This window comes from Mirounga angustirostris, unplaced genomic scaffold (genome assembly GCF_029215605.1).
Source record: "Mirounga angustirostris isolate CCGP_5_RB_7025 unplaced genomic scaffold, mMirAng1.0.hap1 SCAF_5, whole genome shotgun sequence".
Lineage (NCBI taxonomy): Eukaryota > Metazoa > Chordata > Mammalia > Carnivora > Phocidae > Mirounga > Mirounga angustirostris.
The window spans coordinates 96,104,718-96,118,555 of record NW_026991713.1 but is presented as its reverse complement, the minus strand read 5'-3'; the positions used below and the strand labels follow the sequence as shown (position 1 = coordinate 96,118,555).

At 59.5% G+C, this 13,838-nt stretch overlaps 1 protein-coding gene across 1 annotated transcript; it reads left to right on the top strand.

Annotated features, from left to right (window-relative positions):
• On the top strand, positions 1 to 11,537 carry PTPN6 (protein tyrosine phosphatase non-receptor type 6). Its single transcript, XM_045873932.3, has 16 exons — positions 1 to 802; positions 892 to 1,014; positions 1,256 to 1,450; positions 4,156 to 4,345; positions 4,490 to 4,606; positions 4,713 to 4,826; positions 4,960 to 5,056; positions 5,455 to 5,534; positions 5,706 to 5,855; positions 7,689 to 7,820; positions 7,946 to 8,100; positions 10,141 to 10,208; positions 10,314 to 10,465; positions 10,574 to 10,665; positions 11,045 to 11,165; positions 11,354 to 11,537. The coding sequence occupies exons 1-15, from the start codon at positions 795 to 797 to the stop codon at positions 11,157 to 11,159; spliced, it is 1,788 nt and encodes a 595-aa protein (XP_045729888.1). The 5' UTR covers positions 1 to 794; the 3' UTR covers positions 11,160 to 11,165; positions 11,354 to 11,537.
• The last annotated feature ends 2,301 nt before the right edge of the window (positions 11,538 to 13,838 follow it).

The window sequence follows — 13,838 nt, the reverse complement described above, 5'->3', positions numbered from 1 at the left end:
AGTCTCCCCTTCCCGGCAACCCCCAGTGGACCAGTGGTCCCAGCCTCTGTCCTTGGAAGCCCTCAGGGCTGGCATTCAGTAGCTAGAGTCACTGGCTTTGGAACCCGTGTGTGGGGTTACATCCCAGTGCCGCCACTTACGGACTGGCCGGCCCCAAGGCAAGTTCCCCACATGCTCTGAGCCTCAGGTTCCTTGTCTGTAGAATGGGGATAGAGATGCACCTGCTTCACGGGGCTCTTGTGAGGAATAAATCAGCTAAGGCACATCAAAGACATCATAGCACAGCGCCTGGCATCCATGAAATGAGACTTGTCACCGTCACATCATCATGAGCCTGGACCAGGGCGGGCTGCGTGGAAGCGGCTGGTGGGGGAAGACGAGATGGCCTGCGGCCGTGTGGGCTCATGTTTATGAAGCACGGCCTTCGCCGGTAGGGCGCAAGGCACGTCTGTGTCCTTATTTCGTGTGTCGTCACGCTCGCGGAGGGCCATGCTCCCAAGGCCTTTGATGGCAGACGTGTGGGAAGTGGGCCCCATCCCCACCCCCACTGCCACCCTGCTTTGCGTCTCTTCGCTCTGCTCTAAAACGAGAAGTACAGTGAGTTCCCCCAAGGGGTCGGCCGCGCCCCTTCCTGTCCCCGCCCTGCCGGCTGCCCCCGGCCAGTGGAGTGGCAGCCCCAGCACCAGGACCGCCAGGGCTGTGAGGCGGCCTGGTAGCCCCAGAGTTCTCGGTCCGCCCGGACTGCCCCGCACACCTCCTCCCCTGCACCCTCTTCCCCTCAGGGAGCCCCCAGGATGGTGAGGTAAGGTCCTGGGACCCACGGGACGCAGGAGGCAGGGGCGCCCTGGGGACCGAGGGCCCGCTCCTCACTGCTCCCCGGGGGGCCGGCAGGTGGTTTCACCGAGACCTCAGCGGGCTGGACGCGGAGACCCTGCTCAAGGGCCGCGGCGTCCATGGGAGCTTCTTGGCTCGGCCCAGTCGCAAGAACCAGGGTGACTTCTCCCTCTCCGTCAGGTAGGTGGCCCTGAACGCCAGCCAGGGCGAGTCGTTCGGCACCTCGTTCCTGGTTCCCTCGTGGCAGCGCCCACTCCCCAGTCCCCAGCACCAATGTGTCCCCCCAGTCCCGTCCCTGTCTGTGCCCACGCCCTCGCTGTGTGTGTGTGTGCCCCCTCTTCAGCCCCGGGCCAGCCCATCCCCGCTGTGTCCCCCACCTCCACTCTTGCACCCACTGGCCTCACCACCTGGTGCCCCGCAGGGTGGGGGATCAGGTGACCCATATTCGGATCCAGAACTCGGGCGATTTCTATGACCTGTATGGAGGCGAGAAGTTTGCGACGCTGACAGAGCTCGTGGAGTACTACACACAGCAGCAGGGCGTCCTGCAGGATCGAGATGGCACCATCATCCACCTCAAGTACCCGCTGAACTGTTCCGACCCCACCAGTGAGAGGTGAGGGGCTTCCTGACCCACCCCCACGTGGAGATGGGCTGCCTTCCCCACTGTCAGTGCCTCCCCCGCTCCTTCCCAGCGCTCTGTGGGCCTCTTTCTTCCATGTGACCCCGGGCCCGTGTCTCAGGGGACTAACCTCCCACCCCTTTCCCTCAACCCCTGAGAAAGCAGGGGGCAGCACCCTTGCCCTCTTCCAGGGTCCCTGTCAGCCAGCGCCCCAGGCCCGCCTAGGGATGGAGAGGCCTAGTGGCTGCCTTGTGTAGTAGGCCGGCCCTGTTGTTAGAAAGCTCTTCTTCCTTCTATGGAACTGAATCTGCCTTGCTGTAACTATTCTCTCCCCCAGCACAGGTTGATACACAGAGAGACTGGTGCTGAGGAGGAGCATAGGGACTTACATATGAGGACATTTAATGCTTTATCTCAGCAACACAGTGATGACGGGCCTGCTTCTGGGGGCTCCGTAGAGCTCGACCAGTCCCTTGACCAGAACACGGATCAGTGGAAAACTGTGTGATAGGGTCGCATACGCAAGGGGCCTAGTACCTGGGCACAGGGTAATACTCAAGGCTTTGCCCTCCTGTCCCTTTGGCTCCAGAGACGTGGTCCCCACGACTGCGTAGGCCGCCCCCCGCATGTGGTCTTCCTACAGCATGTGTGGGGGTGGGGGTCCCGAACCCTCAGCATTACAGGGTGGCTCCTTTTAGCGGCTGCATCCCAATGATGGCTCTGTCAAGGTGAAGGGCAGCCGAATCATTCTAGGGGCTTTTTTTTTTTTTTTTTTTTTTCACATTCCGGGGGCCGAGGCAACTTGCCCTTGTCCTGTATTTGTGTGTCGATTGTTGACATGATTGGGAACCTGGGTTCCGTCAGTTTTCAGTGTTTCTGAGATGCATTGCCTCTCAGCTCACATCAGTATTTTTGTTCAAGTCACCGATGAAAAGTTAGAAGTGGGTCAGGCTGCGGTAAGGGCCTCGGGGCCCACCGCTGGACGCCACACTGCCGCCGACATGAAGCCATCGATCCATTCCCTTTGAATCCACCTCTTTGAGGAGTGAAGCCCAAGCATGGGTGACTTTGCTCATGGTGGCCCTCCTTGGCTCTTGCGTGGCCTCCGCTCCCTCTTGCCCTCTTCCTCTGCCTGGCCTGCAACATTCATGCAGGTTTGCCACCCAGGCCCTCTGGAGCTCCTCATGTTCTCTTTGCCCAAAGCCAGCATCTGTCCTGCTAGACGGTGGGTTGGTGGAGGCCCTAGAGGAGCAGCAGGTTGTGGATGGAGCTAGAAGAGGGAAGGAGAAGCTGGGGGGGGGCGGGGAGCCTGAGGCCTGGAGAAGCAGGAGGAGGACTGAGCTGGGGGTGGGGGTGGGGAGGGGGAGGGAAGGATGGAGGGAGCCAAGGCCAGGAAGGCTGACTCTAAGAGGCCCTTTTGGTTCCCAAGGCCAGGGTGCCAGGACGCCTGGTTCACCCCTGACCCTGGGATTTTGTGTGGGAGGCTCTTTCTCCACACCTCCCTTTGTGTTCCTTGCCCCTCCTCCTCCGAGGGAATTTGCATTCGTCCCCGCCAATGGCTAGCTCTCTGCCTGTGGTCAGCCTGATATTTGCATGGAGACTTCCTCATCCCGGGGCCAGGGGGACGAGGGGCAGCTCCCTCCCCATTGTGGGGTGGGGGTGGGGGGGCTCTGGTCTGTCCCTGAGTGGTGGAATGGGGTGAACCCCCCAGGTGCTGCTTCTGGACAAGGCAAGAGTGAGATGGGGCTGGGCAGACTGACCCCTCCCTTCTCTCCCCATCCCTGCGGTTGGAAAATGCCCCCTCCCCTGGTCCCTGGGCTGAGGAAACCTCACACCCTCACTTCTCACTCTCTCCCCAGAAGGAGTTTTGTGTTTTTTTCCGTCACGTGGTTTCCTGTGGGGCTGGGCATTGTGGGGCTACAGTTTCCTCCTGGGAAGGGGGTGTGCTTTGGGGAAAGGTCCTAGTTCTGCTTTCTGCCCTTCTGAGCCCCTCTGAGCCCCAGCCTCATCTCTAGTGATGTCAACCTGGGCACCTCAGAGCCCCCCAAACCGTCTTTTTTCCCCCTGCAGGGTTGTCTGTCTTCCCGGCTACCCAGGGGGAGTTGTCCCCATCATGACTCCCTTGTGACTCCCTGTCTCCATTGCTCTCTGTGGTTCGGCCTCAGTGTTTCTCTTGGTCTCCCTCCTCTTTCCCTAGAGCAGCCCTGGCTTTCCTGGGACCCTTCCTCAGTTTCTCCCCTACAGCTGCTCTGGATATGGCCTGCCTTTCTGTCTCTGTCTTACGCTCTCAGAGGCGGGCCTGGTTAGAACTCCCAAGGCTTCCCTATCAGCCCAGGGCCTTGGGCCAGTGTATGATCGCCCAGCTTCAGGTCCCTCATCTGTACAATGGGATGGTACCTACCTCTCAGCATCTTGAGAACTGTGGACCTAAATATGGTGGTGGATTTGAGGGGCACGTGGCTGTATCAGTTGGAGGAGTGTGCCACTCTTAATCTCGGGGTTGTAAGTTCGCGCCCCAAGCTGGGTATAGAGATGACTTTAAGAACATCTTTAAAAAAAATATGGTGGTGGATTTGAAAGCATCTAGCACAGTGCCTGGCACATCATAGTTACTCGATTTCCCTGTCCTCTGCGAGCGTCTCTGCTCAGCACCTGCCCCTTGGCTTACGTGTCCCTTTCCCCGATGTTGCCTTTTCTAGGTGGTACCATGGTCACATGTCTGGGGGGCAGGCAGAGACACTGCTGCAGGCCAAGGGTGAGCCCTGGACATTTCTGGTGCGTGAGAGTCTCAGCCAGCCTGGAGATTTTGTGCTGTCCGTGCTCAGCGACCAGCCCAAGGCTGGCCCAGGCTCCCCGCTCAGAGTCACTCATATCAAGGTCATGTGTGAGGTAAGGCAGCCAAGCCCGCCGGGGCTCCCGTCTATGCCCAACGCAGGGCCGGTGGGGTGGATCAGCCTGGGCTTTGGTCTAAGGCTGGGGGTCTAGGGAGGGAGACTCGGGTCGTGCCGAATGGCCTGACTTGGCATCCCTCAGGGTGGACGCTACACCGTGGGTGGTTCAGAGACCTTTGACAGCCTCACAGACCTGGTGGAGCATTTCAAGAAGACAGGGATCGAGGAGGCCTCGGGTGCATTCGTCTACCTGCGGCAGGTGAGAGGGGTGGGCCTGGCTGCCTCCTTCCTTTTCCTGAGCCATCCCTCAGACACGGGAGCTTCTGGGATCTTGAGGCACTGACTTCTTGCCCATCCCTGCCCAGCCATACTATGCCACTCGGGTGAATGCAGCTGACATTGAGAATCGGGTCTTGGAACTCAACAAGAAGCAGGAGTCGGAGGACACAGCCAAAGCCGGCTTCTGGGAGGAGTTTGAGGTGCGTGGTGGGGACCATCAGGATGACCCTGTCCCCTCTCTCCCCACCCCTTACATTGGTCTGCCCCATCTTATCTCTGGGCGCCGATGCCCCTCCAGGGGCCGGTACTCTATTTCCCCCTCTCACCCCTCAGAGTCTGCAGAAGCAGGAGGTAAAGAACTTGCACCAGCGTCTGGAAGGGCAGCGGCCAGAGAATAAGAGCAAGAACCGTTACAAGAACATTCTCCCGTGTGAGCACCCTACCCCCAGGCAGCCTCCATCCCTCCCCCTTCCCACCCAGGAGACTCCCCTTCCCTGAGCCAACCTCCCCCTATCTCGTAGGGTCTCCACTCCCAGCTCAAGGACGGTCCACCTCCTCACCCATGCAAGGGAGCCTCCCCTCCTCCAGAAAGCCTCTGCCCCTCCCAGTGGAGACTCCCTGCACCCCACGTCCACCATCGTCCTTCCTCTGAAACCTTCACGCCCACTCCCCGTGCAGATCCTCCACCCCTGCCTACCCACAGTGCTCCGAGAGCCTCCTGGCTTCTGAGACAAGAATGGCCTGAGAGCTTAGGAAGGGTCTGCCCCAGGGGCTGGTGAGTGCCCGGCTGACCCAGGCCCATCTTGTTTCCTCCCCGCCCACTCCCAGTTGACCATACCCGAGTGATCCTGCAGGGACGCGACAGTAACATCCCTGGGTCCGACTACATCAACGCCAACTACGTCAAGGTTGGTGGCACCTGCTCATCAAGGGAGGAGAGGCTGGGCCCTGGGGATTCCCCATCTCAGGGGGTACTGGATCCAGAGCCGCGTAGGCACAGCGGACAAGTTAGGCGGTGAGGGGGGTGGGGGTGCAGGGGCTCACAGTCCTGGGGTGCAGCTGTCTACACTTGCTTCCAGAACCAGCTGCTAGGCCCCGATGAGAACACTAAGACCTACATTGCCAGCCAGGGCTGCCTGGAGGCCACAGTCAACGACTTCTGGCAGATGGCATGGCAGGAGAACACCCGCGTCATCGTCATGACCACCCGAGAGGTGGAGAAAGGCCGGGTAAGGCCAAGTCCCATGCTGCCCCCTGACCCCCACAGCCCTTCTCCCCAGGGCTTGCCACCCACCACCATGAAACCAAAGAGACTCCGGATGCCAGGGCAGAAAGGAACCTCAGAGGGCAAGGTCCAACCCTTGTTGGGAAACCGAGGCACAGAGACCGTCTCGGGTACACACTGCCTCCCCGATCCCTGCTTCCAACCTGGGGCTCTCCTGACCACCAGACCCAGGTTTTATTTTTTTATTTTTATTTTTTAAAAGATTTTATTTAGGGGCACCTGGATGGCTCAGTCGGTTAAGCATCTGCCTTCGGCTCAGGTCATGATCCCAGGGTCCTGGGATGGAGCCCCGCATCAGGCTCCTTGCTCAGCAGTGAGCCTGCTTCTCCCTTTCCCTCTGCTCTCCCCGCCCCTCATGCGCGCTCTCTCTCTAATGAATGAATGAAACACATTTCAGTGTGTTTGAATAAATGAGTTCTCTAAATTTTTTGAATAAATATGAATAAATGAATGAATGATAAATGAATGCATAAATGAATGAATAATAAAGTGAATAAATAAATGAATAAAAATCTCTAAAAATTTAGAATAATAAATTTATAATTTATTTAATTTATATAATTTATATAATTTATATATTTATATATTATATATTAAATTTATATAATTTAAGAAATAAATAATAAATACAAATTTAGAAAAAAAATAAATTTTATTTATTCATATGATTTATTTGTTCATCTGATAGAGAGAGAGAGAGAAAGCATGTGAGCAGGGGCAGGGGGGCATTGGGGGTAGGGGCAGAGGGAGAGGGATAAGCAGACTCCCCCACTCAGCGGGGAGCCTGATGCGATGCAGGGCTCCATCTGATCCCAGGATCCTGAGTTCATAACCTGAGCCGAAGTCACTCAACTGACTGAGCCACCCAGGCGCCCCCAGGCGCCCCCAGGCCCAGGTTTTAAATGGGCTTTCTTCCTTAAAGTGTCTCGGAGCAACATGCCTTGTGCCCCTCCCCGACCTGTCCCCATCCTCGCAACAGCCCTCCTGTCCTCTCCGCCTCATAAATCTCTCTGGAGTCTGCCCCTCACCCTCACCCCACCGCCCAGCCTGTCTCCCTCCCTGTAGGCTGCCCCCAAGTACAGCACATCTGCACTGGAGTCAGAGGGGTCCCTCTCAAAGCGCACACACTGCATCGAATTGCTCCCTCTCTGAGAATCTTTCAGTGGCTCCCAGTTGTCGTCAGGATCAAGTCACACTCTAAGACCCGGCACTCAAGGCATGGTGGCTCCCCGCAATGCTGCGTGCCTCCAGTTCCCACGCCTTGCCTGAGCGCACTTTCTGCTAGGAAGTGACTTACTCTCTCTGCCTGCCAGACTCCTTGTTTCTGAAGCCCCAGCCCAAATGCTGCCTCCTCTGTGAAGCCACCTCTGATTTCCTCCCTAATCGGGAGGGCGGAGCAGTCTCTCCCTCTCTCCGGGGCCCAGAGCAGCTCGGTTTTCCCTGCTCGCCTGTCTCTGTGAACTGCTAGAGGCGCGGGCGGGCGCGGACGCCTAGGCTGCGTCTTCGTCGTGTTTGTAACGCAGCCTGGTCTGCACAAGTTCAGCTGCAAAGTGTGCACCAGCCAGTGTTTACTGAGTGAACTGTAAGGTTGAGCGGCTTGTCAGGTCTCACCACCTGTTGGTGGCTGAGCCAGGACCGGACCCGCCTTGGATTCTCGGCCAGTTCATCCATTCATCCAATGAACGCTGACTGGGCCGGCACTGGGCACGCAGGACCTCGAAAAGGGCCTGGAACAGCCTGTGCGTTCTCGCTCCTCACCTCCACCGTCCCTTTGCAGAACAAGTGTGTCCCATACTGGCCGGAGGTGGGCACGCAGCGCGTCTACGGACCCTACGTGGTAACCAATTGCAGGGAGCACGACACAGCGGAGTACAAGCTCCGTACCTTACAGGTCTCCCCGCTGGAGAATGTGAGTATCCTCCAGCCCTGCCTCGCTCCTGGGACCCCTGCTTGGATCTGTTCTCTTGCCCGGTGGGGTGGGGGATGGGACGACGTGTGGGGACAGAGGGCACTGGCCCTATGCACTCTGCCCAGGGGGACCTGGTTCGAGAGATCTGGCACTACCAGTACCTGAGCTGGCCTGACCATGGGGTCCCCAGTGAGCCTGGGGGTGTCCTCAGCTTCCTGGACCAGATCAACCAGCGGCAGGAAAGTCTGCCTCACGCGGGACCCATCATTGTGCACTGCAGGTGAGAACAACAACGATGTTGGCAGTAGTAATCAAAACAGTCGTCGGCTAGCAAATACTGTGCACTAAGTGCCATGTGCTCTCGTAAGCAGTCATTTCCGTGTTAACGCATTCAGTGCTCCCCCGGACCCCAGCCACCTCCGGGATGGCTCCTGGATGACTCCAGACCCAAGGCGGACACTTAGCTTGAACCGACCCCGCTGCCGGGTCCTGTGCCTGGGGGGCGGGGGGTGGGGGCGGTTCTGTAGAGACTTCCCTGGATGTACCATCTCCTCCAGATGAGCAGACAGGCCCAGAGACTTGCCAGCCAGTTTGTGGGAGAGTCTGCGCTGGTCACTCCTGTTTTCTCACACGGGCTTACTCGGCCTGTATTTCTTCTTGGGCCCTGGCACCTTCCATTTGGGGTCAGTGTGGCTCCCCATGTTTGCTTTTTCCATCTGTAGCCCTAGGGGTGCTTAGCCTTCTTCTCTCTCTCTCCCCCTTCCCAGCTAGTGAGCCCAGCTAAGCTGCCAGGGTGGAGTAGGGACGGGTGATGTCTTCTGGAGGGGCACGTGCATCACCAGCTCCACTGGAGAATCTCAGGTTCATGATCAGGAGCCCCTGTTCCTGCTAGGTGGCGAGGGGGCGGCCAGCAAGGAGGAGCGGGGGTCCCCTCAGTTCTGAGGGGCCGAGTCCTGTAGACGGGCCTACCTAGCTGGCCTGGTCTGGGTCGATGGGAGGCAGTGGGTGCAGGTTCCTGGACAGAGACCAGTAGGTTTAAACTCCAGCTCTTCTACTCGCTGGCTGCGTGATCTCAGACAAATTACTTCACTTCTCAGACGCTCAGATTCCTCATCTGTAAATGCAGGATCTCCTCTGCTTGCTGTGAGGATTCGCTAAGACCCTGTGCCTGTGTCTGGAATGCAGTAATGCAGTTATCCCTCAAGAAATGGGAGGTGTTGATGGTTTAATAACACATCAGGCAGGGAATTGGGAAACAGGAGCCTGCTTTGTCCACTTCCCTTCCCACTCCCTCCCGTGACCCCAGGCTGAGGGCCTCACACGTCTTCCTTCTTCCCACCAGCAGCGTTAGTCCTGGGGCAGGGCTGGGGGTGCTGAATCTGGAGGTGCCCCCCACCTGTCATCTAAGGGACTCTGCTCTGCCTCCAGGGGCAGGCCCATCGCTAAGAACGACCCTCCTGCTACTCCCCTTCTACTTCTTGAAATCCCCATGGCCTTTATTTAGATGTTACAGGAAGGAAGTGGGTAAGGGGGGGTTATTTTTGACAATCTGGGTTTGAAATTAGACAGTGCGACTCAGGCCACTAGCCTGGCGGCTCCGCCGAGGGGGCGGACTGGGATCTCCGAGGGATCCTGAGATTCCCGGGACCTGTGGCCCCAGGGAGGTGACAGAGGGTGGAGAAAGAGGGGAGACCTCATGCCTCACAGCTCCTCCACACCTCCCCAGTGCCCTTTGTGCCCTGCTGCCTCAAACGCTGCCCTTTCCCTGTCCTCAGGGTCTGAAGAAAACGGGAAACAAAGCCCTTTCGAAAGCTCTAAATAAGACTTTTGAAGGGCTGGGTGGTGGTGGGGGGGGGTGGGGGAGGTTTGGCGGGGAAGGCCTCATTCAGGCCAAGGGTGTGGGAGAGGACGGGGGGTGGGAGGGGAGGCCCAGAGTGCCTGGGGGGCAGGCAGGACACTGGTGGGACTGGGAGTCCTAGATCTTCCAGAGTAGGGAGCAGCCCCCAGCCAGCAATGAGGAGGCGAAGCAGGAAGTGGAGGAGTGAGGTGCTGGGAAGAAGGAGAGCTGGGGTGGCGTGGGGCGGGGGGGGGGGCACTGGAGAGCCGGCTGCCCACAAATCCCTGGGCTGAAGCTGAGCATGGGTGCAGACGCCGGGCAGCTTCTGCCTCTGGCTAGCCTGCCCAGTGACCCCGGGCATGTTACCTCCTCTCGCTGGAGCCTCAGTTTCTTCCTGCCACCGTGCCACAGCTGAACGCTGGGGCTCCCCGCTCCCGGTGCGGCGTGGCCTGGGCCTCTGATGGCGCCCCCTTCCCTCCGCAGCGCAGGCATTGGCCGCACGGGCACCATCATCGTCATCGACATGCTCATGGAGAGCATCTCCACCAAGGGTGAGGGTGACTCGTGGGGGACACAGGGCGGGGGGGGTTTGGGTGAGCGGCCCCTCGGTGTCCACCTCTGCCTGGGCCAGGGGTCCAACTGCCATGCCTGCCCAGGGTTGGACTGTGACATCGACATCCAGAAGACGATCCAGATGGTGCGGGCGCAGCGCTCGGGCATGGTGCAGACGGAGGCGCAGTACAAGTTCATCTATGTGGCCATTGCCCAGTTCATCGAAACCACCAAGAAGAAGCTGGAGGTCATGCAGGTGTGTGCAGAGCAGGGCCTGGCAGAGCAGTGGCGGGGGGGGCGGGGGGCGTGGGTATCACCGGGTCCGGCTGGGACCACTGCCCTCCCTCCACACCTCTGCCCACAGTCCCAGAAGGGCCGGGAGTCAGAGTACGGGAACATCACCTACCCCCCAGCCATGAAGAACGCCCATGCCAAGGCCTCCCGCACCTCTTCCAAGTGAGTGACCCCTGCCTGCCCCCTCCCAGCGTCTACCCCCGCCCTGCCGCCTCCTCGGCCCGACCCTCCCTTTCCAGAGACTACAGGTGCTGCTGTCAGGGAGACCTGGGTTCAAGTTCAAGCTTGGCTCTTCCTCCCTGGGTTCACAAGTATTTCCCGAGGGCCCTCTCCGTGGGGTCTGTGCTGGACACTGGTATTATTAACGTGTGAGATGGAGCCGCTGCCCGCAGGGAGCTTCTAGTCTAGGGAAAGGACCCAGTCTCCTTGCTCCTGGCCTCGGTTCGTTCACCTGTGAAACGGGGTGGGCCAGAGGGGGCTGCTGGTGCCGGGGCATTCCTGACCCGTGCCACCTGCCCACACTTGCCCACCGCACCTGCAGACACAAGGAGGATGTATATGAGAACTTGCACAGTAAGAACAAGAAGGAGGAGAAGATGAAGAAGCAGCGGTCGGCGGACAAGGAGAAGAGCAAGGGTTCCCTTAAGAGGAAGTGAGCCAGGGTACGGCCCCCCCAGCTCCGGGCTCCTCCTTGCCCTGCCCCCAGTGTTCCCTGGATCCAGTGCTTTCCCCTGGATGGGGGGGGGGTGGCAACAGCCTCACTTTGCCCTTCCCAGCCATCGCAGACCTTTCTAGCTCCGCTTCCCCGTTCCAGGCGCTCTCTTACTCTCGTACTCCCTTCTCTCTGCAGCCTCAGGCCTGATCCCTGCAGAGGCCTCCCGTGGACCAACCCACAGCCGGAACCTGGGAGCCCGCCCCCATTCTATTGTAATTTAAATGGCTGCGTCCCTACTTCCCTCTTCCTGACCCTGTATATAGCCCAGCAAGGCCCCAGGCAGTGCCGGGGCCCTTTATTCTTGTAAATAAAGCCCTTAGGATCACTCTGTGTGTGTGTGTGTGCGTGTGTGCTTGTGCGTGAGTGCATAAAAGCTCGGCCTTCAGTCAGAGGAGAGTGATCAAAGGTACAGTGCAGGGAATATAGTCAATGGTGTCGTGAGAGTTGGTGGTGACAGATGGCGGCTACACCTGCGGTGAGCGTAGCCTACTGTACGGACTTGTTGTACACCCGAAACTAATGTAACATTGTGCGTCAACTATACTTCAACTAAAAAAAAAAAAAAAAAAATATATATATATATATATATATATATATATATATATATATAAAATAAAATGAAGGATGATCCTGACAGGGTGGTTGTGAAGATCACTGAGATTAGGGAGGAAGATCACAACTGGCAACAATAATTCATTACACACCGGTCATGTGTCAGGCACTGTTTCAAAGGCTACACATTCAATCTAGGTACCTGTGTGATGCCCATGTCACCGCGGGGGAAACTGAGGCACAGATAGACTACATGACTTGCTCACAGGCACAGAACTGCTGAGCAGTGAGGCTAGGATTTGAACTCAGGCCGCCTGGCTCCAGAGCACACAGTCCCGGAGATGCCCCTGGGGTCACCCTGAGGGGACACAGCCGCACTCCTCTGGCGCTGACTTCCAGATCTCAGAGCTCGGGCCGCTCCCGGCCCCGGAAGCACAGGCCTGGCACCTCGCGCCGCCGCCGGCCGCCCCTCCCTCCCCGGGCTCCTGCGGGCTCAGGCTGGTGCGCCTCGCTCCTCCCTTCTCCGGGGCCGCGGCCGCCCTCGGGCTCCTGGCAGTTTTCTTTTTGTCCCCTCTTCCTTGCTCCGTGTCCAGGGTGAGCTAACCAGAGATTCCTTCCTTGGGTTACGGCTTTATCTTGACTGAGAAGCCTGTCTCCTGGAGCCTTTAGCCCGTGAGGGTCCCTGCTGCAGGAGAGGCTGAGGAGCGGGCTGACCCTTAGTGTCATTGAGCGCGTGCTTTGTTGCCGGGTGTCCACTGTGTCACGGGCACTGGAACAGTGCGGGGGGGCATGGTGTGCACACGACAGGTCCCGTTGTTGTGCAGCCAGGAGACCGGCCACAAGCAGCAGATACAAACGGACAGGTGCTAGGAAGGACGCAAACAAAGGAGACAGAGAGAGAGGAGAGCTTGGATTGGGCCACACGAGAGGCCCTGGAGCCATCGCCCTCCTGGGGGCGGGTGGGTGGGGCATCACCTGTGGGCCCCGGGCTCCCCTCCCAGCGACGCCTAGAGCTGCACAAAAGAAAGGCGGGTCCCAGCCCTCTAACCACCCCAGGGCTAACTGCCTGTGGGCTGGGACTTGGCCGCAGGGCACTGAGGTGGGTCCAGGAGCAGCTCTGCCCTGCGGGTGCACGGTCCCCCCGCCCCCCCAGCAGGTGGCCGTTTCTCCCCACCGGACCACTGCGAGGGCTGCTGGAGAGCGGCTCAGCCCTTTAATGGGTAGGGTCTGTGCTGGCCTCCTGGTGGGGTGGGCTCCCCAACACTAGGGCTGAGGACAAGGGAGGCACCCCGCCGGGCCCTGCCTGCCCTTCAACACGCAGGGTTGCCCAGCACAGGCTGGGGGCACAGCCCAGTCCCTGCCGAGCGGACCCCTCGCTGACCTCAGGGCTCTCTGGCCTTGGGCAGGGTAGGAGGCCTTAGAGGAAGGGGCCGGCCAGGGCAGGAGTAGCTGTTGGGCCAGGCCAAGGAGGCAGGCCAAGGGGCCCGAAGGCAGCCCCTCTCTTTTCCTGCTGGACCCCAGGCTCCGAGTGTAGGCCCAGGGGGCCAAAGGAGGCGGGCGGGCGAGAAGGGACCTGTAGGAAGGGATGGGAGGCCTAGCGAGGTGGCCAGGCCTCAGAGGAGGTGCCTACGGTGGGCCCTGGGAGGGAAGGGGTTAAGGCAGTGGGGGGGCAGCCTATGGCAGGAGGACACACCTGTGCGCAGGGGCGGCGGGCGGGGCCCAGGTGAGGAGCCTGCGCTGCCAGGCGGGCGGAGAAGGAAGGAGGAAGAGTGGAGGCCGGGGGCAGGCGGCCTCTGGGCCTTTGAGTCCTGGACCTTGACTCCCCTTCCTCTCCTCGGCACTCACTCTGGGGGGGGCAGGCGGCCCGGGGACAGGTAAAGGCCACTGGGAGGGGGATTCTGGGGCCTAGTCAGGGGCCACAGAGTGGGGCTGAGGGCCGATGAATTGGTGTTGGGGGGGCAGCGGGGGGCAGGGGCTCCGAGGCTGAGAACAGGTGGGCAGGGGGCTGCGGAAGACCTGCCTGGGTCTCGGTGGCTCCGCAGCTCAGGGTGGGGCTGGTGGCGGGCTA